Source organism: Peromyscus maniculatus, chromosome 21, assembly GCF_049852395.1.
Source record: "Peromyscus maniculatus bairdii isolate BWxNUB_F1_BW_parent chromosome 21, HU_Pman_BW_mat_3.1, whole genome shotgun sequence".
Taxonomy (NCBI): Eukaryota; Metazoa; Chordata; class Mammalia; order Rodentia; family Cricetidae; genus Peromyscus; species Peromyscus maniculatus.
In genome coordinates, this window is record NC_134872.1 from 26,104,204 (window position 1) to 26,129,502 (window position 25,299).

General features: G+C 51.6%; 1 protein-coding gene across 8 annotated transcripts in view; it reads left to right on the top strand.

Annotated features, from left to right (window-relative positions):
- The window catches only part of Hk1 (hexokinase 1), a 111,404-nt gene that overhangs the window by 40,357 nt on the left and 45,748 nt on the right, over positions 1-25,299 (top strand). For 6 of the 8 annotated variants that reach the window (XM_042266303.2, XM_076557175.1, XM_015990462.3 and 3 more), the window contains one exon: positions 20,548-20,710. In XM_042266303.2, coding sequence (XP_042122237.1) covers positions 20,548-20,710 — 163 coding nt within the window. Of the gene's footprint in view, positions 1-10,831; positions 11,151-18,525; positions 18,622-20,547; positions 20,711-25,299 lie in introns of those variants that run through there. The other 2 variants (XM_076557176.1, XM_076557172.1) reach the window with 2 other exon arrangements.

Consider the following 25,299-nt stretch of genomic DNA (forward strand, 5'->3'; position numbering starts at 1 on the left):
CATAGGACCTTGCTGTCTGCTAGAAGGAAGGCAATCGGATCTTGTTGGGGAAGGTTTTCAGGGTGGCCCAGAATACAAAAGCACCCAAGAGAGGGTTTTATTTCCTCCCACTGCCGGGGAGGCAGCTGTAATCCAGCCTTTCGGGCCACATTCTGGGGCGGAAATGGGTGAAGCAGCGTCTGACTTAGCTCCGAGCTGAGGCTCTGAGGCGGCTCCAGGCTGCTTTTGCATAGTGTTGGTGAAAGATTCTGTGAAAAAGGGGACCTGGCTGATGGAAGCGTAAAGCGCACACATTTTTCTTCACGTGTCTCACGTTTCCAAGGGGAAGAACAGGCGCATGGGTGCTTGTGACGGATTCCATTCATCAGAATGCCGGACGTCCTTTAGTCCGGGAAGCTGGAGGCGGGGCCCTCTAACCTCCAAGTGGCTTTGAACACGCCTTGTATTGCCCTGCCTGCTCTCCATTGTGTGTCGCCAGGAGGGACCTGGCGGCTGCTCGCATAGTATGCTGTTTGTTTAGACAGGAAAATGAGAGATGGCTCAGTAGTTCAGAGTGCCTGCTGTTCCTGTACAGGTCCCGAGTTCAGTTCCCACACCCACGTCAGGTGGCTCACGACCACCTGTCACTCCAGCTCCAGAGGGAGTCTGCCTCTGGGCTCCTTGGGTAGGGTCACACAGACACGTAATCCAGAAAAGACCAGAGGTGGGGTGCTTTTAGACCTCAGCACTTGGGAGGCAGTGGTAGGTAGAAAAATAAAATAAAACAAGAAAGATGGAGCCAGGATGATTAGAGAAGGACTTGATGTCTTTCTCCTAGGCTTCCCGGAGCAGCCAACAGCAAACATTAGAGGACTTTCTCTGGCTGGATCCCCATCGCCCTACCTAATCTGCATAGGGAACCAACAGGCGGCCCAACCCAGGAGTCCTTGGCCCAGGAAAGCCAGGTAGAAGAATGTGCTTATCAATGAAAAGGCCACCAAAGGCCATTTCCTCAGAGGCTGGCTGTTATAGCTATAAAGGCAGTTGGGAGGAAGAAAAAATGGAGCCGGCTGTGGTGGCTCCTACCTGTAGCCCCAAGGCTCGGCAGGCCGAGACTGGAAGACTTGAGTTCTAGGCTAGCTTGGGGGTACACTGAGAGACCCCGTCTCAAAGCCATTCTGTTCCTTATTGCTTAGGGAGGCCGGGTGAGATGACTCAGTGGCTAAAGCGCTTTTTTCACGAACCCGAGGACCCGAGTTCGATCCCTGGATCCCACAGTTGGAGAGAGCCAACTCTTACAAGTTGTCCTCCACAAAAGCATGTCTGCACTCACATCGTCATCAACAAGAACAATAGTAATACGTTGAATTTTAAAAAGAAAATTGTGAAAGTTGCCCTGTACGTTTTCAACCTGGTATTGCACCCTCAGCTAGGGAAGGCCTCCTTGGTGAGGGTTCTGTCATATTCCCTGGTTCCCTCCACCACAGGTGTCCTAGCCTCCACCGATACAGCGGTGGCCCATCATTTACGGGTAGGATCCTGAGAGAATGTCGTGAGGAATAAACCAGGCAAGTGGCTGGCTCTGAGGTTCCTCCTCATGTGGCCAGACCATGTGGTACTGTCTCCCACGCTCCTGCTGTTCTCCGGGGAGATCGTGGACAGCCTTCTCCTCGAAAGACTGGGTATGGCTGGATGGTCTGCCTGCGTGTGTGCCCGTGTGTCTGTACCCAGGGTTTCCTGGCCGATGGAGCTAGTCTCTGGAGCCAGCTCTGCATATGCCTGAGGTATGTTGGCTACACAGAGGCAGCCATCCCCCTGCGTCCATGTGCAGGACTTAGCGGTGGCCAAACCACCTTCCGCTTGTTCCTTGACTCCAGGTCCAGGGCTGTGTAAACCAAGCTCTGTGTGTTAACCTGAGGAAGGATGGACGTTAGTCTGGTTGGGGAATGGAGGACAGGTGCCCACCATCTGCCAGCCTACTGAACCACACCAGTGGGATGTGAGGAAACTACTTAGTGTGTTGTTGTGTTCAATGTATCTGATCTGAAACAAAAGCATTTTTTAACAGTCGGTAGATTTTTATTTCTAGACATAACATTGGTTATTTCTAGAAATAACATTGATGAACTGAACAAACAAGCTTGTTAGAAGCTTTGAAAGGTAGAGTCCAGTGGACAGCACCCATCATGTAGTAACTTGTTTTAATGGTTTCTTAGCTCTGAGCATCTTGAGATACCTTGTGTCGTATGAGATGTCACCTAAATATGATTGAGACTACGTCATGAATATGTCAAACGTGAATATGCGATGTGAATATGCATTCATTTGAACTTCTAGAAACCTCAGAGAGGCTGCGGCTGTGGGCTCAGCAGTTATAGCCTTTTTCTGGCATGTGCTAGATCCTCAGTTCAATTCCCCATCACTGCCAAGCTACAAACAGATCCCTTAGCCAGGTTGTCGGGGCAGGAGGCATCACACCCGTGCTTCTAGCCTTCCCTCCCTCGGGCAGTCCTGTGCACTCAGAAATTGGGCCTGTTCCCCACACACAGGCGAGAGGCTGTTCCCCACCTCCCCACCCCCGGCTGCAATAAAATTATGAATGGAATCCAGACTGCTTTTGCCCTTTCTCCCTCTTTTAGGAGAAAAACTCACTGTTGTCTATTTTAATGATTTACCTCAGTATTTTAATCCCCTGCCCTCTCATATAAAAATATGAATTATTTTTATTAGGTATTGCGGTAACGCCTGCGTTACCGATGCCCGTTCACCATGTCCGAGCGAGGGGCTGCTGATTAAAAAATAGAGACAAAAGGACAGCGGGTCATTCCCCTCAGCAGAATGCCGAATGCCATTTATTGAAAGAGGGAGGAAACCTTAAATACAGGCTTACAGCACAAATGGAGGATCCCCTGAGGGCAGAAGTTCGCTACCGAAATTCTTGCATCTAAGCTGTTAACGCCCAAAATGCAGGATACACAAACAAGGAACTTCCCTTAAGCGTTCAGAAGGGTGGATATCGGCAGGGAATTATCATAGGGAGGACATCTGGTCAAGGTCGGCAAGCAGGCATCAGCTTTACTCAATATGGGAGGAGACCAGGGCCCTACAGGTTCCCCTTTTTACTAAAAAATGAGCTTCTGACTTAGGTTGCGTGGGACATCAGCAGGTCACCTTACCCGTCATGGAGACACCTGCCCAGGCCACCCAAGTGCTCTGTCTTAGGTTGATGACCTAAGACAGAGGAGGAGACCAGGGCCCTACAGTTAGGAAATAATTGAGGCACACAAAAATATTAGGGATCATGTGACTAATATACATGTACTTACCCCTCAACTTGACAAGTCAGACACAGTTGACATTACAGCTACCTTGGTCCCATTCTTTTTTTTTTTAGATTTATTTATTTATTATGTATACAGTGTTCTGCCTGCACATATCCCTGCAGGCCAGAAGAGGGCATCAGATCTCATTACAGATGGTTGTGAGCCACCATGTGGTTGCTGGGAATTGAACTCAGGACATTTGGAAGAACAAGCAGTGCTCTTAACCTCTGAGCCATCTCTCCAGCCCTCATTCTTTTTTTTTTTTCCTCTCCAGACGCTGTCTCCTATCGGAACACTTTATCTATCTATCTATCTATCTATCTATCTATCTATCTATCTATCTATCTATCTATGGTTTTTTGAGACAGGGTTTCTCTGTGTAGCTTTGCGCCTTTCCTGGAACTTGCTTTGTAGACCAGGCTGGCCTCAAACTCACAGAGATCCGCCTGCCTCTGCCTCCCAAGTGCTGGGATTAAAGGCGTGCACCACCACCGCCCGGCTATTATTTATTTATTTAAGATTTATTTATTTATTATGTATACAATGTTCTGCCTGAACACATCCCTGCGGGCCAGAAGAGGGCACCAGATCTCATTACAGACAGTTGTGAGCCACCATGTGGTCGCTGGGAATTGAACTCAGAACCTCTGGAAGAGCAGCCAGTGAGTGCTCTTAACCTCTGAGCCACTTGTCCAGCCCCTATTTACTTATTTTTTAAAAAAATATGATTTTATGTGTGTGAGTGTTTTGCCTGCGTGCATGGATGTATATTGTATGTGTACTTGGTGCCCGAGGAGGCTAGGGTGTTGGAACCCCAGGAACTGGAGTTACAGGCAGTTGTGAGCCACCACGCAGATGCCAAGAACTGAGCCTGGGGCCTCTGCAAGGACAACAGGTGCTTATAATCACCCGGGCCATCCCTCCAGTCCCTCTGAACGTTTTTTAGTTTTAAGGGTTTTTATGTGTATGTGTGTGTTTGGGTGCCCAAGGAGGCCAGAAGAGGGCATCAGATCTCCCGGAAGCTGGAGTTACAGGTGGTTGTGAGCTGTCCAATGTGGGTGCGGGGAATGTGCTTTCTAGAAGAGCAGCGAGTTCTCTTAATGGCCGAGCCCTCTCCAGCCTCGCTGTCCTGGACCTGATGCTGGTCATTTCTGTACGTGCTTTTGCACTCGCACTGTACGTGCCTATAAATAGCGTCTAGCACCGTAACTGTAGTTGTGGTTCCTGAATTCAAGCAGGACTTGTGGCATTGCTTTGTGTGGTTTTAAATGTTCAGAATTGGTGCTCTGCTGTATGTACTCCGCCAAATTCTTTCCTTCAGCTCTGTGTTCTATTTAGGGGGACTTTTTTCTTTTTTTGGGGGGGCGGCTTTTTTCACGTTGCCCCGTGGACTTTAGTTATTTAAAGTGCTCTATGATATGACAGCGTGCACTTCCCTACAGTTAATCTCGCCACTCTTTTGACAGGTGTTTGAGTTTCTAGGTTTTCAGATAATACTGTGTACATGAGCCACGTTCGACTCCTTTTAGCCCCTGAGCAGGCTTCTGTAGGCTCTGAGCTGCCCTGTTATGAAGTGTTTATCTCCGGCTCCTGCGGCTGTAAAGCCAGGGGCCAGCAGCTACCCTGTGATTTTGGGCCTCACGTTGGGCACCAGAAGAAGCGTTCATTTAATTATTCTTTATCAATGAAAACTCGGGGGAAGAACCTGAATGATCAGAGAAGCATCAGTGAAGTGGCCAGTGACCTCCTATCTCTCTTATTCCTCCATCCAGAAAGACTGAGACCCTCCTAAGCCCCCCCTACTTGTCTATCTGTCCTCAGTCCTCCAAAATTTTGGTCAGCTAGAGGCTAGCTCCACCCTCTGATTCGAAGCAAACTTTATTGACAGTCTCGAGAGCGTCAAAATGCGATCCGAATATCACACAACACCTTTACCTCACCAGGAATGATGAGGTGGAGGGTGTATTCCCACTTTGCCACTTACCAGATTTGCCCAATTGTTGGCCCTGGTGGTCTTGCCCGATCACACTCTCCCACCAGAGTGTGGGCCATTCGGTGATCTCGCCAACCATGACCCTTGGTACAGTCAAACTTTTACATCTATAATTTCTTTATTTACGTGTGTTCACGTGCCGCGATGTGTGGAGGTCGCTTCTCTCTGTCCACCGTGTGTGTGTGTGTGTGTGTGTGTGTGTGTGTGTGTGTGTGTGTGTGTGTGTCGGGGATCGAACTCAGGTCGTCAGGTTTGGCTGGCAAGCACTTTACCTACTGAGCCATCTGGAGGTCCTTAACTCTTTCCATGTTTGTAACAGAACACTTCAAGTCCATTCACATCTCAGCACGGGAGCCCATAGTAGAGACTAGCCTGTCTCCTGACTGGCCTTATCAAATGGCTTTGGTTGTTCACAGTTTCAGCAAGTGAACCTGACAACCTACGTGTGAGTGGTCCCCCCCTTCCCCCCCCCCCATACCCCCGAAGCTGAGGCTTTTGTGTGGGTCCGGGTGGCTGCTGAGCTCCCCCCCCGGCCCTCTGTGGATCAGCCTGCGGCAGAACAGTCTTATCTGTCTCCGAAACGTGCCCAGCACTCCCTGTTCAGACAAAACCAAGCAACAGCCTCCTGTCTCGGGCTGTCTTCCATAAAAGGAGAGGGTGGATGCGCACTGTGCTTCAGGGAAAACGGAACGGAAGGTGAGGCTTGGAGCCCAGCCCTTTGCACACGGTAACTGAGCCTGCCCAGTGCGAGCGGAAACCTTCGGCGCAGGCTCAGTCCAGTCCATGCTGACTCTCGCTCCGGACTCCAACACCTGCAGGGAACCTCCCTGTGGGATGGAGGTGGCAGGGGTGGAGTAGGGTGTGGGGGAGAAGTCACCCCTGCAACACGCTGTCTTTTTCTTTGATTTTTTTTTTTAAATTTTAGTATGTGTGTATGCACATTTGCATGCAGGTGTATGTGTGCACATGTGTGTGTGGAGGCCGGAAGTTGTATCACCCTCAGCTCCTTTTATTTTTCGAGACAGGGTCTCTCACTGAACCCGGAGCTCACCAGTTTGGCTGGACTGGCTGGATCCACCCTATCTCTGCCCTTCCCCTGCTCCCTCAGCGTTGGAGTTACAGAGACAATGCTGTGCCCAACTTTTTTTTGTGGGAGCTAGGGATCCAGACTCAGGTCCTCACACTTGTACACCATGTACTTTACAGATGGAGCCATCTCCCAGCCTTGATTGTTCTCTAAAGATATGATTTCTCTATGTAATTCTAGCTAGCCTGGGACTCATGTAGTTCAGCCTGGCTTCGAACTCATAATCCTCCTGGCTCAACCTCCCAAATGCTGGGATTTATAGGTTTACACCACTTCCGCCTTCTTGGCTTCAGAGAAGGCTGACCCTGTAGCAGCCACTGGGATTTTGATAACCCATTGCCTCTGCCTTGCTTGTCGGTTGATGGACACTTGAGATAGTTCTCCTCTTGGCTGTCACGTAAGTGTACTGCAGTGGACATGCGAGCACACGTTTGTGGGTGGATGTTCGCTTCTGTGCGTCTCCTCTCTGAATGTGCGGGAATAGAACCTTTTGTGATACCCCCGGAGGAGGACCCCTCCATATAGAAATGAGGGAACTAAGACCCCCCCTCCCCCCCTCCCCCAAGTGGTTAAGGGGGGGGGGCGCAGGTGTTCCCCTGACTCAGAAACCCACCTAGGACTATCTTGCTGCAGTTTAGGGAAAACAGATCCAAAGAAAGAAAGGATGGGTGGGGAGAGGCAGAACTGGACCATCCAGGTCCCATCCTCCCCAGCACCAGCTCCACTCTGCACCGTTTGGAAAGGGAACCGATCCAGTAAGTTCATGTACAGTGAAATGTTAAGGATTCGCAGATGACCACTGTTGACCTTTGCCCTGATAATGCAGTAAGCCGCCATTGATGCCATCAGTTGGCGGACACATGCAGATTGTCTTCCGTGGCATCACTTGCTCCAGACCTCCTTTCTCTCAGGGACCCTGGGGCTTTCCACAACCCTGTCCAGATGGGTGGGGTGAGTGGAATGGAAGACCCGGGCTACCATTATAATAAAGACGTAGCACCCCTGGGTGAGGTTTTATTCCGTTTCCAAAATACTTGATTCCAAAAAGTGCTTTCTTGAGTTCTTCCAGTGAGCTTGGAAGCAAAGAACATGTTTGTTCCCGCATTTTCCATCGGGTGGCAGATGAGGTCCTAGAAGTAGAGTCATGTAATCTTGGTGGCCAGTGCAGGCACTCAGGCATCCTTGACACCGTGGGGTGCTCTCTTGCTGTGTCTACAGAACTAGGACTGTGGTCCTGGACTTCAGACTCCCAGAGCCACTGATGGGGCTCAGGGCAAGCTGCCCTTAAAATATGGTCCCAAAGCCAGAAGGATTTTTCTGGTATTCTCACGCTCACCATACCCAGAGCAATGGAAGATTCTGAGCAAGCAGACCCCTAGTAGTTCCCCCAAATTCGTTTATATTGAGTCTTGCTGTGGAGCCTGGGTTGTGGACTGGGATTTCAGGCCCGCGCCAAGGCACCCAGCTCAAAAATTGTCATGTGATGAGGATGCTGCGTCTCTCTAGAGATAAGAATATGGACACATCAACCTACCCTGATCTGCAGGGCTTATAATGTAGCCATTAATGACCTTATTGTGCTTGGAAAAACTGCAGGCCTCTCCGACACGGAAATTGTCTCGGCTCCCAGGGCAACACAGGCCAACACAGGCCAACAGCAACAAACTCAGACAGCTTCTCTTGTTCCTCACACCCCTTGCCAGGAGGACCAGGATAATACCCCGAGGTCAGGGCCAAGGTCCCGCCTGCCTGTGACCTTGGCACCTATTAACAAGTGCAGGCTGGGGAGAGAGGTCAATACCATGGCGGGGAAGAGAACAAAGCTGTCACATTGAACCAGCTAAAAATTCAGGAGGCTGTGTGCCCTTCGGGGAAAGACAGCATCCCTGGAATGCAGCAGGACGGGAACAGCCAGACTCCATCCTCGGCTTCCTGTGGCTAGCCTGGGGAGGGAGTGAGCCTCCAGCTTCCCAGTTCCCTGTGTCCTAGTCTCTCAAGCAAAGGTGACTTCTGAGGTGCAGACAGTTTTCTCTCTCGGGATACGGCAGTGGAGGGAGGTGACTAGGCCAGAAATGGAAAGCCCTGACTCAACCCTTGGGGGAACCATGATAAGCCACTCCCATCGCCATTGTTAAAATAGCAGCCGTGACATATGGCAGACCCGGGGACGCCTCAGAGTGTAGGCATTTCAGATACGCATCGTGGCTTTTATCTGAACATTTTGTCTAGAGAACAGGGACACTCGCTAGGGCCGTGAGCTCTCACTGGATTAGATACCAAGGCAGGTGGCGCCCAGGATCCTTGCCTGCCTAGGGCACCGAGCTCTGATTACCCAGGAAGCCACGGCCCCTCACCTGGCTGCTTAAGGTGCCCACGGGTGTGTTCTGGGTGACCCACAATCACCCCACCAGGGATTGGTTGCTGTCTCTAAGCTTTCCAAGCCACTTCACATTTGTTCTCAAATTTGGTAAGTGGATAGGTGTACTGGGTGGTTTTGTGTTGAACTTGACACAAGCTAGAGTCATCAGAGGAAGGAGCCTCAGCTGAGGAAATGCCTCCTTGGGATCCGGCTGTAAGGCATTTTCTCTATTAGTGATCAATGGGGGAGGGCCCAGCCCATGATGGGTGGTGCCATGCCCGGGCTGCTGGTCCTGGATTCTTTTTTTTTTTTTTTTTTTTTTGGTTTTTCGAGACAGAGTTTTTGCCTGTCCTGGATCTAACTCTGTAGACCAGGCTGGCCTCGAACTCACAGAGATCCGCCTGGCTCTGCCTCCCGAGTGCTGGGATTAAAGGCGTGCGCCACCACCGCCCGGCGGTCCTGGATTCTATAAAAAAGAAGGCTGATCAAGCCATGGGAAGCAAGCCAGTAAGCAGCTCCCCTCCACGGCCTCTGCATCAGCTCCTGCCTCCAGGATCCTGCCTTGTTTGAGTTCCTGTCCTGACTTCCTTCAGTGATGAACAGCAGTGCTGAAGTGTAAGCCAAATAAACCCTTTCCTCCCCAACTTGCTCTTTGGTCATGGTGTTTCATCACAGCAACAGAAACCCTAACTGAGACAGCAGCTAACAAGGCAGGAGTCCTTCACTTCTCGAGACAGAGAAGGAAACTGAGGCACAGAGAGCTTGAGGGTCACCTACCAGCACTGTCAGCCTGGGCTTTCATATCCAGCTCCAGGCTCTCCTGAGCAGCTGCATGGCAAGACCTGGTCTTATAAAACAAACCCCCAAACAAGCAACAGTGGGGTTGGAAGGATGGCCCAGCACCTAAGAGCGGCGGTCATTTTCCAGAGGACCCTTGTTTAGTTCCCAACACCTATATCAGGGTGCTCACAACCACCTCTAACTCCAGTTCCAGGGCATCTGATGCCCTCTTCTGGACACGTACACACTAATAATAAAAAGAAATTTAAAAATCACTGGTGCTGGGGAGATGGCTCAGATGCTGTGTTTGGAATCCCAGAACCCACAGAGAAGCCAGGTACAGGGAGGGGCTAGAGAGATGGCTCCATGGTCAAGAGCACCTGTTTGTTAACTCTTGCAGAGGACATGAGTTCGGTTCCCAGCACCCACATGGTGGTCCCCAACCACCTGCAACTCTAGTTCCAGATCTTCTATACTCTGTGAGCGTGAGACATGTACGTGGTACATATAACATTGCAGACAAAATAGTCATACACCTAAACTAAAAAAATAATCTAGGTACAGTGTGAAGAGGCTGTAGTCCCAACACTGGGGAGGCTGAGTCAGGAGGACCCCGGGACATGGTAGCCAACCAGTCTAGTTAAACTAATGAGCTCCAGGTTCAGTGTGGGACTTTGCCTTATGGCACACACCTTTAATCCCTGGGAGGCAGAGGCAGGAGGATCTGTTTGATGCCAGCCTGGTCTACATAGTCCCAGGATAACCAGGACGGCACAGAGAAACCCTGTCTCAAAAAACAAACAACAAAAAATACAAATAAAAGGTAGAAAGGCTGAGGAACCTGACACCTACCTCTGGACTCCACAGGTATGTGCAGATAGGTGAATGTGAACAGGTACATACATAGTCAAACAAAAAGAATCGGGGGACGGGGGGGGGGGGGCTCCTTTTCCTCTTGAGTTGTGGGTAGAGTGGTAGGAGGAGACCTTGGGGTTCAGTCCATGTTCACTGAGGCAGAAGGAAGGGTTATGCTGAAGGGCTGTGTGTGAGCCCGGAGGAGGAAGAGCAATGGTCTTGTTTGTGTTTTTGCTCTGGAGACATTTGAGCCAGGCCTTTGGAGAACCTCCGCAGGGAATTCAATTTCCCGACTCATGCCCTCCTGTTCTGGTTCCTTAGTGACTTGCAGATTGCTCGGTACCTACCCTCTTACGGGAACATGAGAATCTGATTAGCTTTAGGGCCCTGGTGTTCTGCTGGGCCCTCAGCCAGTTAAGGGCGATATATGAAGGGACAGAGGGGGTTAGGGTGATGGGACAGACGTGCTGGGCCGTTTGGGGGAAAAGTAGGCCTTATCTAAGCTAGCAAACCCTCTGAGGCCTCCCGCCCGCCCAGCCGAGGAGCCACCCAGCCTCCCAGAAGAGCCACATCGTGGCACCAGCCGCAGTCCAGCCAGAGGTGTGTGTGGACCATGCGCGTGTTCCTGTGGCAGCAGGAAAGACACACACCATGACATGTGTCCTGGGGCCAGCTGACTTCTCTAGAGAGGATACCTAAAGCTGGGGGGATGCTGAGGAGAGGGACGGACGGCGGCGCGGGGCCGGGTGGATCATGGCAAGTCCTGTGCAGAAGGTGAGTTGGAAGGTGGCTTGGAGGGAGGACCAAGAAGCAGGGAGGGGTCCATCGGCACGGTGTCGCAGGCCTCAGAAGACAGAGGCGAGCAGGTCTCTGTGAGTTCAAGGCCAGCCTGATCTATGTATGCAGCACGCTCTGGGCCCCGCCAGTCTCAAAAGACCAAAAGCAGGACTCACAGAAGCCACTGGGTGGTGACTCTGCAAGAGCGGAACTGGGGTGAAATACTGTCCGCTGGTAGTTATGACGGCTCCGGGGGAACCCCCAAAGGATCGTAGATGCCCCCCCTCCCAACTCCCCACAGCTAACCCCATCCCTCACTCAGAACCCGGCTGCCAACAGTGGAAATGATACCAGTTTCCTCCATGGCCGCCGTCCGCAGCAGTGAGGTGGGGCCGGCAGCGGGAAGCCACGTGTGGTATAGGAAGTAGACTGGGAGGTACTGGGCTGGTCCTGAGACGGCACCAGCCACAGGGCACGGTCTGGTTGGTGGGCCTGCGCCTTCCAGCTTCGCTATGATGGCTGAACGTTCCCCCCATGACGACTGGGGAATGAGTGGGTACATAGGCAACCAGCCCCCGAGGGGAAGTGGACTGGGCCTCCTGGAATCGTTCATAGCTGTGGCACGCTCTCTGCCCTGCTCAGCGGGCACACTGCTCGTGGGCTGGCTGGAGTTGCCACAGCAGCACCACCTGCATTCCTTGGTTGCATCCTGCATCCCCCCCCCCCCCCCCCAGAAGCCCCTGCCCTGGCTCTTGAGCATACCTGTGAATGCAGTCCACCATAAAATTGTAAACTCCCTTAGGACAGGTTGAGATTTCTTTTTACTTTGTTTTGTTTTCGAGTCAAGGTTTCTCTGTGTAGTCTTGGATGCCCTGGAACTCACTCGGTAGACCAGGCTGGCCTTGAACTCACATAGATTCTCCTGCCTCTGCCTTCCCAGTGCTGGGATTAAAGGCGTGCGCTGCCACCGCCACCCGGCTTCTTTTTACTTTATTTGTTTGTTTGTTTGTTTTTCCCCCCGAGACAGGGTTTCTCTGTGTAGCTTTGGTACCTGTCCTGGATCTCGCTCGGTAGACCAGGCTGGCCTCGAACTCACAGAGATCGGCCTGGCTCTGCCTCCCGAGTGCTGGAATTAAGAGCGTGCGCCACCGCCGCCCAGCTTCTTTTTGCTTTTTTAAAGGAAAACTGGATTTGGGTTCATGAGCATGAAATTTCTGTTTCTGTTTTGGTTTTGTTTTTGAGACAGGCTCTCGCCTGATCTCTGGCTGTCCTGGAACCCACTATGTAGACCAGGCTGAACTCAGAGATCCACCAGCCTCTGCCTCCCGCGTGAATGCTGGGATTAAAGGCGTGGGCCATGTAGATTGCACTGTGCGGCAATGTCAGAAGTTTGGACCTAGCTGGTTTAGAGGAAAGAACATAGGGACCACTTTAGTTCTCTCACTGGCCAGGTGAGGACCCTGTCTGACCTGTAGCTTTTCCTTGGGGCAGTGGAATGAACGTGTTCTGTGTTCTTCAGACAGTGTGGTGTGGACCAGCTTCTGAAAGGGCTCGCACAGTGGAGGCCTTTGTAGATGAAGGTCACTGAATATACCCCTAGGATAGATGGCGGGAAGGGCAGGGTAGGAAGGCTGAGGAACACAAAGCCAGGAGTCAGATTTGAGCTGGCACCGTCCCGTCCTTTGTCTTGTGTTCAGTCAACCTGGGTCCCTGGCGGAGCTCCTGTGTGGCTCAGGCAGGTCTTCAGAGGAGGCAGTTCTCGGAGGGGAGAGGAAGGTGGAGTTAGGGAGCCAGGGTTAACAATGGATTTCCAGTTTCACAAAGCAAAATTCCCAAGCCGGTGTCTCATGTGTGTTTGTGAGGGCGGGAAGGCACGCTGAGGAGCCAGAGCCCTCTCAGCAGGGGTGTCTTGGGGTGGGAGAGAACTTACACTTTTTATTTTGGGGCACAGGAGTGTCTTTGACTAGTCTAAAAAGTAAGTACATATTATTGTTTTTTTCTTTCTGTCTGTCCATCCATCCATCCATCCATCCATCCATCCATCCACCCACCCATCCACCCACCCACCCACCCATCCATCTACTGACCTATCTTGAGATAGAGTCTCGTGTAGCCCGGGATGGTCTTGAACTCTGTGTGGCCAAGGATGACCTTGTACTTCTGACCCTCATACCTCAGCCTCCTGAGGGCTGGCATGACATGGGGCGCTCAGCTTATTGCTGCTTAAAAGCGGCCAAACTGAAAGTGCCCTGGGGGGTCAGGGCGCAACCTCTCACTTGCCCCATTTTTTTTTTTTTTTTTTTGCATATTGTCACATTTGTCGTTTTCTACAAAGCGCATCCATGTTGGAACTCTAAAGCTCACTCCTAGAGCTAGAGCCTTTTGCTGCCCTTTGCTTTTGCAGAGAACCCAAGTGGCTCCAAGGTTTCCAGTGAGGCCTTCTGGCCTCCGTGAGCACCAGGCAGGTATGCAGTGCACATATAGACATACGGGCAGTCATGCGTGCAAAATAAAAAAAAGGAATGTTTTGGTTTTTTTTTTCTCGAGACAGGGTTTCTCTGTGTAGCTTTGCGCCTTTCCTGGAACTCACTTGGTAGCCCAGGCTGGCCTCGAACTCACAGAGATCCGCCTGGCTCTGCCTCCCGAGTGCTGGGATCAAAGGCGTGCGCCACCACCGCCTGGCTGTTTTGGTTTTTTTTTTTAGTGAAATGGGTTAATATAATTTGTAGTAATGTCATTCTTAAGGTATTTCTTAAGAACGAAGGGAGTTGAGAGCACATGATTATGTCACCCAGGGTTGGGGAAAGAATGCTTGTCGTTCATTCTTTGGAATGATTAAAGTCTTGATCAGCATCTGGTAGATGAAAGTGTTGTCCCCATCTCAAAAGTGAGACAAGCAGGGTTGAGGAAGATTAAGCAACTCACCGAAACCACATAGCTAAGACTGTTGGCCCAGAGCCCCTCCGTTCTTTCTAACACAAAAAAGGGGGTGGGGAGCCCCAGGTGAGGGGTTACACTCTCTAGAATCCAGACATCGCTTCCACTTAGCAGCCCTGTGACCGTGGATCCGTGGCTCTCAATGTCCTCTTTCCTGGTGGCAGGGAGAAAAGCAACCAATTACCGAAGCCCCTGCTTCATGGCTGGCACTTGGCCTGACAGAGCCCCCCGCCAGTGTTAGCGCCAGTGACCTCCGTCAGCGCCAAACCCCTCGTCTCCCCGTTTTCGTCCCCTGGAAAAGGGAACTGAGCCTATGTTGAAATCTCTGCCGCACGTGTGCCAACTTCTTAACCCTTTGCTCCCAGCGGCCCAGTTTGCCTCCGTGAAATGCCTTGCTTAGAAAACTCAGTTTAGAGGCCTATGTTTCAGATTCCTGTGGCTTTGCCTCATTCTTACCTTTTTTTGTTTATTTTAAATCTCTGAGTCAGGGTCTCATGTAGCTCAGGCTGGCCTTGAACTCTCTATGTAGATGAGAGTGACTTTGAAAAATTTTTTAGTGTGTGTTTGTGAATGATGTGTGCTGTACGCATACATTTGTGTAGGGGTTATGTGAGCACGTGTATACATATGTGGAGGCTGGAGGAAGACATTGGGTAGCTCCCCCCCTTTTTAAAATTTTTTCAAGCCAGGGTTTCCTTGTGTAACCCTGGCTGTCCTGGAACTCGCTCTGTAGACCAGGCTGGCCTCGAACTCACAGAGATCCACTTGCCTCTGCCTTCTGAGTACTCCCAGGCATGTGCTACCCTTTATCAACCTCTACTGTGTGTTGTGTTGTGTGTTGTGTGTGTGTGTGTGTGTGTGTGTGTGTGTGTGTGTGTGTAGTGGTCATTTCTCAGTGACCTCAAAGGTCCCTGTTGGGCTGGTTAGTTAGTGGGTTTATAGGACCCACCTGCCTCAGCCTCCTAACACTGAGGATTACAGGGATGTATAGAGGATGTGTGAATCTTACTGGAGTGCTGGGGATTTGAACTCGGGTCCTCTTACTTTCACAGCCAGTGCTCTTACCCACTGAGCCATTTTCCCAGCCCTGACCTCGAACTTGGGTTCCTCCTGTCCCTAGCTCCCACGTGCTAAAAATCATAAGCTTGGGCCACCACACGTGGTTCACGTGGTGGCGCTATGGGTGGAGCCCAGGGCTTCCTGCATGCTAGGCAACCACTCTAGCGATTTGAGTTACGGTCCCAGCCCAGGTTTCCTTAATTTTAAACAGCGTCTTCACCGTGTAGACACGGCTGGCCTCCCACGCTTGCCATCCTCCTGCCTCGGCTTCCTGAGTGCCAGCATGACAGGTGTGTATCACCACTCCCAGCTGTCTCATTCTCAATCCCCATGGAGAGTGAGTGAACGGGAGAGGGAGTGAAATTTTTCCATGACCAAGCCCCTCCTCCACAAATGAAAATGCCCACGTTGCCAGTGGTTACTGGCAATCCTGTCACGACCGGCCCGCTCACTTGGGCATGTCTAGTCTTGAATTGGTTTTCTGTGCTTGTTCTTTGGGGATCAGGAGGTGGGACTGGAGTCAGGCACAGCCATGTGGGTGAAAAGAGCCCTGTGCCAGGCCACCAGTTCTTTCACTGGACAGAGGGCTTTTGGCCAGGGGACTTGGCAAGGTGGCGGTCTTTCTGCTGATGGCGTCTGCTACCTCAGCCTAGGTCCGTATGGGAGGTGCTGAGCTTCAAGGCCCTCTTGGTCCACTTTGAAGAATAGTGAGGTTCCGATCCTCATAAGTAGGACTGGTCCCACCTGGAGTCTGATGTGGCTCAGGTAAGAGCTCCAGGCCTGGCTTGGCATGGGGGTACCAATCTCCCTGTCGGCCTGTGATCCCTGTAGACCCATGTGATGTACCATGTACCAGAGTGAGCACATGACAGCCGAGGGCTTCCATCATAGCTCTTGGGGGTCCCAGTCATATGGCATGATGTTCCAAAGCCTGAGGCTTGTGAGAGAAGCCTCCTGGAGATGTGCTGTACTGAGCCCCTCCCCATGATCAATTATAAAACAGAGGAACAGGAGGGAGTCTGGGGTCACCAGCGCCCAGGTAGGGCACCAAGGCAGCAGTAGATGAGAGCAGAATCCCAATGGAAGAATGGGACTGTGGACTGTGTGTGTGTGTGTGTGTGTGTGTGTGTGTGTGTGTGTGTGTGTGTGTGTGGTTTGTGGGTGGGAGGACTTGGGGGAGAGGTAAATATCTAGTTCTCTGCTGACTCATGTGACTCTCTGCCTCCCGAGCCGGGATGGACTGTATCCCTGGAACTGTGAGCCAGAATAAATCCCTCTTTCCATTAAAGCAAGCACGGCCTCTGGAGAAGGGCGGATACATGCAAGCTTGGGGCTGTAGCCATCTTGGCAGGAGTGAAGATGTGCTAAAGGGAGGCGTTGCCCTCCCTGGCCCATTAGAAAATGGACCCCACGGAATTGAAATTTCCCCAGGAGGCTCACACTGGGAAAGGAAAAGGCTGGAGTTGTGGTACCAGCCAGAGGAGGAGCTTGTCTTCATATTTCCCCCGGTGCTGACAATTTGAGGGACCCTCCAAGATCCAGGAACTGAAACAGGGATGGCGCATGGTGGGGAAGACCACACTTGACAGGAACTACTTAGCTATGCATACCTTTTATCCTCTGTTTCCATCTGCACCTCATGTCAGGACCCCAAAGACAGACCTGGGGGTGCCTTCAAATTCCTGTTTGTTCCCCTTCAGTGTGGCCATATTGACTACTAAATCTCCTTTCTCGGCTTTTCATTAGTTCCTGTCTGTTTTATTGGCCTGTTGAGGACAGGTGGCCAAGCCAAGGCAACCAGAACGTGACCCTAACAACTCCCGGATTGCCCGTTTCTAGTTCCCATGTCTTTTCTGAGCTAAGTTCTGTCCCATGGTGACTCATACACTTGAGCAAGGGAGAAGGGTCCCCCAACCTGCTTTTTCGTTTGAACTTCTTGGCCTCTCTATAGGCCAGGATCAACTTGAAACGTTGGTGTCCGTGATTAGTATCTGTACTGAGATAATCCTCCAGTTAGGATCGAGGATACCTGGGGAGCTTCGAGAGTCCTGCCTCTTCTAGAATCTTCTACCTATCCACCTGGAGGACCTCCACAGTTCCCCTCTTAGGTCGGCCCTCAAGGGTCAAGGGTGTTTGTAGGGGGAGCCCAGGCTTGCTGGTGTGAGAGCCGTACACCTAAGGTTGTGCTCTTTGGATGGATCACGGGGCTGCTTGTGGCCCCGCTCCTGCCGCTGTAAAACAGGGATTAAGAAGCCTTCCCGACAAGGTCCTTCTGAAGGGCAGATGACACACTGGATGTGAAAGCCCTTGGTTCATGGAAACCACACTATGATTACAGCAGGACTCCAGTGGCCAGCAGCATCCGAGCTGCCTCTGTGCCAGGTGACTTGCAAAGCTCCATTCAACACACTTCCTTTCCCTGGGGCACCCACACTGTCAGAGGGATGGGCACGGGCATCATCAGACAGTCAGGACCTTGTATGAGGAGGTGGCAGGTGAGGCATGTCCAGAAAGCTGGGAGGGCCCTGTGACTATTTCTGGAGGGTCAGGCCCCTGCTGCCTGCAGACACCTTCTTGCTCCTTCGGAAGCTCCATCATCTCAGTTGGGTCCTCTTGGATGCTGGCTCAGGCTTGCCATGCGTTGGGATCAGGTCTGTATTTGTTGGCATGGCTCTAGGGACCCTGTGTGATGTCACTGGCTCTAGATAGTCTTCTTGAACTGTCTGCTCCATCCACATTGAGCTGATTTCCACTCACCTGTGGCTACACATGCACCTGCTTTTGCCTGGACTCACTTCCTGTCGCCCCCCCTAGGGACTTCTCTAGCATGCTTGTATTGTAACCTTTGTTGATGCCCCCCAACTGAGGGCTCCATGCCTAGGCTGGTGCTACCAGCCTTGGGGTAGAACGCTGTGTGTCTCCGCCCAGGGCCATGTTTCTGGCAATTTCTATTCTGCTCTTTGTGGTTTCTGATTGTCCTTTATGTGGCTTTGTCATGACGGAGGAAGGAAAGAGTGGCTGGATGACGCGGGGGACTGGAGACAGTGATCCCTTCAGGCCACGGAGGATCAGTAGCCGCCTAGCGCCATGGTTATCTATGAAACAGGAGACAGCAGAGCCTGGAGGGAGCATGAGGCCCGGAGACCAGAGCAAACACAGAAGTGATTACAGTTCTGGCCTAGGGACTCTGTCCTTAAGTCAGGACATTTCTAGCCGTTCTGAACAGGGAGTACAAGATGCCATGCTCAGCAGCCAATCAACATCAAGGTCTTGTCAGTGTTACTGGGTTATAAATCTGGCCGCAAGGATCCAAAGTGGGGCGCTGGGGAGGTTGAGGCAAACTCCTCAGCACAGATACCGCGGAGGGAACACATGCATGATGCGTGCTGAGGACCATGGGAAAGGTTATCACCAGCCTTGGGAGACTTGCGGGGAGCAAGTGACACCTGACCTGGATCTTCTCGAGGGGCTGGTAAGGGTTGGGTACCTGGGAAGAGAAGGCATCTCAGGTGGAGGTGACCACCGGCCCAGAGGAGCCTGAGGCCGCAGCAGCAAGAGCTAGGGGAGTGTGGTTGGGTGAGGGCAGAGAGCAGAAAGGGAGGGAACTGACCAGACCTGCCCCGGGAGAGGCTCCCGTGGCGATAGGTAGAGTGTGGAAAGGCAGACTGAGGGCAGCGGAGGCATCTCCAGATTTACTAACGCATGCTCAGCCGGGTTTCGTAAGTGGCGGAGAAGTCAAGAAAACGGTGATGAACCAAGACCAAAAAAAAAAAAAAAAAATGCCAGTGGACACAAGACAGTGCCATGGACAAGGTGTCCAGTTCCTGTGAGCATAGAAGGTACCAGGAACCATTCCCCCCACTGTGGTGCTGGGCCTTGTTGGGGCTAAGAAGGAACTTCCTTCTCCTGCCTCAACCTTCCTAGTGCCAGATCCCCTGGAACTGGAGTTATAGATGGTTGTAAGCCACCATGTGAGTGCTGGGAATCAAACATAAGTCCTCCTCACGAATATCAGGTGCTCCTCACTGCTGGATCAAGAGGCAGGAAGTAGGAGACAGGAGCATGAAGATGGCTACATGGTTATATAGAGAGAGACCTTGTCCCAAACAAAACCAACTGTTTACGGGAAAGCTGGTGGTGTACATAGCTCTGTGGTACACTGGGATTAGAGGGATGTGCTGCCAGACCTGGGTTTGACCCAACTGAGTAACACCCCCAGCTCCCAGGAAACACTTTCTGAGAGACCAAGCAGAAAGGACAATCAGTGACCACCCAGGGCTTTGAGATTAGGAGCCTGTGTCCTGGAAGAGAATCTGTTTGGAGCTGTGGGCACATTAAGCAGGCACAGAGTCCCCACCTGTGGGCATGGGGCCCCGGCACTGTCTCCAAACATTCTGAAGGGGGGGTTAATGTCTCTTCCTGGGACTAGTCACCTGTGTTCTCTGACAGTTCTGGCTCTTTGACTGATCACATCTGCCTTAGAAATTATATTTGGGACCGGAGAGATGGCTCAGCAGTGAGGGGCGCCTGATGTTCTTGCAGAGGACCTAGGTTTGATTCTCACATGGTGGCTTACAACCATCTATAACTCCAGGCCCAGGGGATCCGGCACCTTCTTCTGGCCTCCGAGGGTACCAGGCACACACACAGCACACTCACGTACACTCGGACAAAACAATCATACACATAAAATAAAAATAAATGAAACTTTGAAGGAAGTCATTGCTCAAAGAAGCCCATTGGCACCTTCATCCATTTGTTCATTTAATTCATCTATTTTTATGAGAGTCTTTCTATATAGTCCAGGCTGGCCTTGAACTTGTGATCTTCCTGACACACACACACACACACACACACACACACACACACACACACACACACACGGTTAAGTCCTAATTATTTCAGCTAAAGAAACAGAAATCACACAACTCTAAGACAACAGGGCGAGGCCTTGAAGCCGTGTGGCTGGCCCTAGATCCCTTAGCCGGTTCTTAGCCGTTATGGTCTTGCCAACCTTGAGGAAGGAACCAGCCCCCTCTCACAGAGGGAAGGATGCCTAAGATGCCACTGTTAGAGGAGGAAACCTGCCTGTATCCTATCCTTGGGGACCAAACAGCATCTGCCATGCAGTATCCAGGCCTGGGAGGGGCCTTGGGGTTGTCTTGTTTGTAGGTGAGGAAGAGGGACAGAGGCACTTGAGGTCTTGCTGTGGGTGGCACAGTTGGGGGACTTGGGCAGCCTCCTCTGGTGTGACGTTCCCTCGAGGCTGCTCCAGTGTGTCTGGAGTTGCGAGTGTCCAGGCCACCCGCCACTTTCTCGTCCTGTGCCCAGCCAGGCTGGAGCTGAACGGAACCTCCCTTGAACTCAGCCTCCTCCTTCTTTCTTATCTCTCCCCCAGATTGATAAGTATCTGTATGCCATGCGGCTCTCTGATGAAATTCTGATAGATATCCTGACACGCTTCAAGAAAGAAATGAAGAATGGCCTTTCCCGGGATTATAATCCAACAGCCTCGGTCAAGATGTTGCCGACCTTTGTAAGGTCCATCCCTGATGGTTCAGGTGAGTCTCCGAGAGATGGGGCTCTTGGGTGTTCTGTGGGACCATCCTTCCAAACACTTGATCGTGTGTTCATTTTCACTCATTCACCATTTCTTCCACCTATTCGTCCTTTGATCTATCTACTATCCTGCCACCCACCCACCCACCCATCTGTTCTCCCATTGATTCGGTTATCTTTCTTATCTGTACACCAGCGCTTCTGTCATATGTCTCCAGGCACTGATGACACCACATTGGACAATGCTGACCTGACCTCACGGCAGGGCTATGTGACACTTGAAAAGTATAGCATTTAGGGGTTTGTAGGTACTGTGTGGGATTATCTTACGTCTCTAGCACAAACTAAAGCTTCGTTGAGAGAATCCCAAGCACCTGGATGTCTTGCCCCCGATAAGTAGCGCGCCTAGTGGCCAGGTAGGGCTTGGACTGTGGGAGACAACAGAGATTTCCTAGTGAGATCTGAGCTTGCTTTACCCAGCAGGGCTGTATGAGGGGATGGCTGGACCACGGGCGTGGTTACCAGGTGTTTGGAAGGGTCTGCACTTGGCTGTGCTGGTGGGGGAGGTCTCTTGCTCCACCCCTTGGCATTCCTTTAAAAAGCCCTTTAGAAGAGACAGAAGGGGCCGATGGATAAGGATCCAGGCCCTCCTGAGGCTATTCTGTGTTTCTCTCTCTCCCCTATCCTTCTATCTAAATCTCTTATCCCTCTCTCCTCAAAAGTACCCTGGGGAAAAAAGTGGGAGGGGGTCCCCACATTGGACTCAGAGGCAGGGCATTCGAGTCCCCATTTGGACAAATTCTCTACCCAGTATCAAGGTAGCCCCAGGAATTCTCTTCTCAGTGCATTCTTGTGGCTCCTGCCTGCGGCAGGGAGTTGAAGCGCTTTCCCTGAGGCCTGAGGGCACTCCTCTCCAGGGAATTGGCATCCACTCTTCACTGGCCGAGTGGAAGCCCATGGCCTCATTTGCTCAGTCAGTGGCAGCCATTTTGCCCAGCCAGTTCCCAGCGACTACTACTAGTTTGCAAAGGTGCGTGCTGAAGCCACTCCAGTACCACGATGGGGTTCTCTTCCAGCCTGCCGTGAGGGGAGCTGGGTTCCAGGGAGTCTGAGTTCGTTCCTGTGAGTCTGGCCTCTGCCCTTCTGCAATTTCTGTCCTGCTCTGGAGGCCTGGATCTTCAATCACGTCTGAAGCAGCTCCTGGGTCCATGCCAGCAAAGCTGCAGCTTTTTACAGTCCTTTTCCCAGGAAAGGGCTATGGCTGGGTCTTGCCGTGCCATCTGGCTGGAGCTGGAATAGTCCCGGCTATCGCTGGCCCTGGGAAAGTCCTCACTGAGTCTTGGGCCGGGTTACCCCGGGCGTGCGCTGTTCATGCTCTTCTGGAGATGGGATTCACCGTACACACATCACTGTCTCCAGCTCTGATGTTTCTTTGTTCAAGCACTGAGCTGGCTCCGACCCAGGACCTTGTGTTTCTTCAAGGGTTGGTTACCAGCCGTTCAGCTTTTGAAGCGGCAGCCGGCCGGACCACCCCGGCTGCCCTATCCCCAGCATGTTCTGGTGCCTGTGGCCGGGGAAGGGAGGCCCTTGGTGTGAAGTCTCACTTTTTCCTTAGCCCCGGATGAGCCCATAAGCAGGCAAAGAATCTCTCCCGTGTCTTAGCTGAGTTCAGCCAGGCCTTTTAGCCGAGAGTGGGGAGGGCGGGGAGGGCATGGCAAGTGAGCTGGGCTTGGGGAGGCTTGGGAAGGTTACCTGATCCCCTGTGATCAAGAAGGAGGAGGAAGAGGAGGAGGAGGAGGAGGAGGAGGAGGAGGAGGCGGCAAGAGATGTCTTCTTCCTTTCTGAACTTGCATTTCCCACCGACTCCTTCCAAGTACCCTTAGCTCAAGCAGTGCCCCTCCCCCACTTCCCCCACCATCCATTTCCAAGGTTGAGGGTCTCAAAGTGTGACACTAGTAACCTCGCCATCCCCCTCCAACCCCCCCATATGCTTCCAGACAAGGCCCACTCATTTGGGAAATACCCCATTCTCTAGTTCCCTACGGGGATCTGAGGAAGATATGGAAGGCCCCGAGCAGTCCTGCATGAGAAGGACCCGTTTGCTTTAGCACAGCTGTCTTCCCCAGAGTCTGCTTCCATGTCTCCTCCATCTGGAATCACTCATTTAAAAAAAAAAAAAAAACAAAACCAACTCTGAAATCTGCACTGCTTTGTGCCGTCTTCCATCTTTTTTTTTTTTTTTTCTTTCTGTTATTCCCACCTTGTTATTAGCCCAGTGGCATTTTTTTTTTCTTTGTTAATGTTTCATCCAATCATGGCGTGTCTCTCACAACCAGTGGTGACTTAAATGTGGTGACTCACATAGCTGTATACCCAGGTCGGGACACGGTGACAGGGTTTGGGGAGCCGGAGCCGGCGGCGGCTTGGGCCCTGGGCCTCCTATGGCCCCTGCCTGTTTCCTCCGGTGCTGCCAGGATCAAGTGTTGGGACCTCGGAGGAGCCCAGATCAGTATTGACAACACAAAGGGGAGGGGAGGGGAGGGGAGGGGAGGGGAGGAAGCCAAAGACTTGAACAACAACGACTATGGGATCCTCTGGGTCCTTGTCGTTTGTCGTTTGTCCTGAGGGATGCCAGCCATATCGGGTTAGGGCCCACACTAGTGACCTTTTCTTTACTTCAGTGGTCCTCAACTTTCCTAATGACCCCCTCCCCTCGACCCCTTTATATAGTTCCTCATGTTGTGGTGACGATGACACCCCCACACACACACCCTACACCCCCCCCCCCCCCCCCGCAACCATAAAATTACTTCTGTTGCTACTTCATAACTGTGATTTTGCAACTGCTATGAATCATAATGTAAAGATCTGGTATGCAGACGGTCTTAGGGGACCCCTGTGAAAGGGCCCTTCGACCCTCAAAGGGGCCGCTGCCCATACCTTGAGAAATATGACTTTACTTGCTCACCAAGAGCTCGTTCCCAAATGAGACCCCACCGACAGGTACCAGGGGTTGGGACTTCAACCCGTGGTTTTAGGGGAGACAGTACAGCTCACAGCCTATGCTATAGCTTTCCTTCCTACTCCTAATATTTATGAGGGGGCTCAGCTCACGTGCCCCGGACACGAGTATGCCACAGACATTGGTATTTATGCCCCAGTCGCATCGTCCCCCCCCCCCCCCCCCAGCTCAGTCCATGCCCCTCTGGGGAGTAGGTTGCTGCCTCCGTCATCTCACCTGCCTCTGGGCTCTGAGCTTTACTGACGGATCAGAAGCAGGTCTTGGGTGCGGGAAGTCTGAGTCTGAGGTGCTGTTCCCCTGTAGGAATGGAAATCATCACTCTTCACCTGTGGTAATGAGCCGAGCCACAGAATGAGGGCAGGAAAATGGGAATGAGTGCCCTGGACATGGAGCTTCTGGGGTGGGAGATGTGGTTTTTCAAGGAAGGAGAGGAGCCAGTCCCCACGTTCCCACCGTCTTTGACCCCAGTGGACTGGGTTGAGCTTGGAAACCGGCCATTTTTCAGGAAGGTTTTTTTTTTTGGAAATATATCTGACACATTCTAATATATACAGCTCATTTTTTTTTTATGAGCAAGTCTTCCTCTGGACATTATTGTATGTTAATTATATATGATGACAGTTTCATGGTGAAATGTTCTGCATGTTTATAATGGATCTTGACCATATCCACCTATCATTACCCTCCCATGCCCTCTGAGTCCCTTTCTTTCTTCATTTTTTTTTTAATTACTTTTCTATTTTTATTGTTTGTTTGCTTAGAGATCACTCTGTTTTCTTAAGGGTTCTTATGGGATGCTGGATGAAGGATTTAGTTTGAAGAGAATGAGCTCCCTACCAGCAGTTATACTACTGAGGGAGATGTCTCTGCCTTCCAAAGCAACCGCTAACTACCTACAGATAGTCCAAGACGGGTGGGCGCTCGTGAGCTGATCCCCTCTCTCCTAGTTACCATTATCTGCCTGTAAGTCCTCAGGGAGGGGGAGGCCTCATGCCTCCCCCTACTCACGGCAGGATTTGGGTCTAGTCTTCCACAGATCTTCTGCTGATAAACACAGCGGGCCGGGAGAGCAAGAACGCAGCTGTCTTGTCTGTCATGTTCTGCAGGCAGCCCCTTCCAGCTCACTGTCTCTCGGTACCCCCGTCTCCAGCTCTCACGTCCTTCCCATCCCCTCATCCACCATTTTCCCTGAGCCCTGGAGGGGTGACACTGATGTCCCATTTCTAGCTGAGCATCCAGCAGGTCCTTGTTCTCATCACTTTGACCAGTTGTGAGTCTCTGTATTTACTGTTCACTGTGAACAGGAGCTTCAAAGACAAGGTTGTCGGCAGCATTGGCCCCTGAAACAAACATTCATAAGGCCACGTACCTTTTGATTTTTCCCAAAGATCGATCAATTGGTCTATCTATCCTATCTACCTATCTACCTATCTACCTATCTATCTATCTATCTATCTATCTATCTATCTATCTATCTATCTATCTATCTATCTTGAGGCAGGGTCTCACTGTGTAGCCCCTAGCTGACCTGGAACTCACTATATAGACCAGGTTGGCCTGCAACTCATA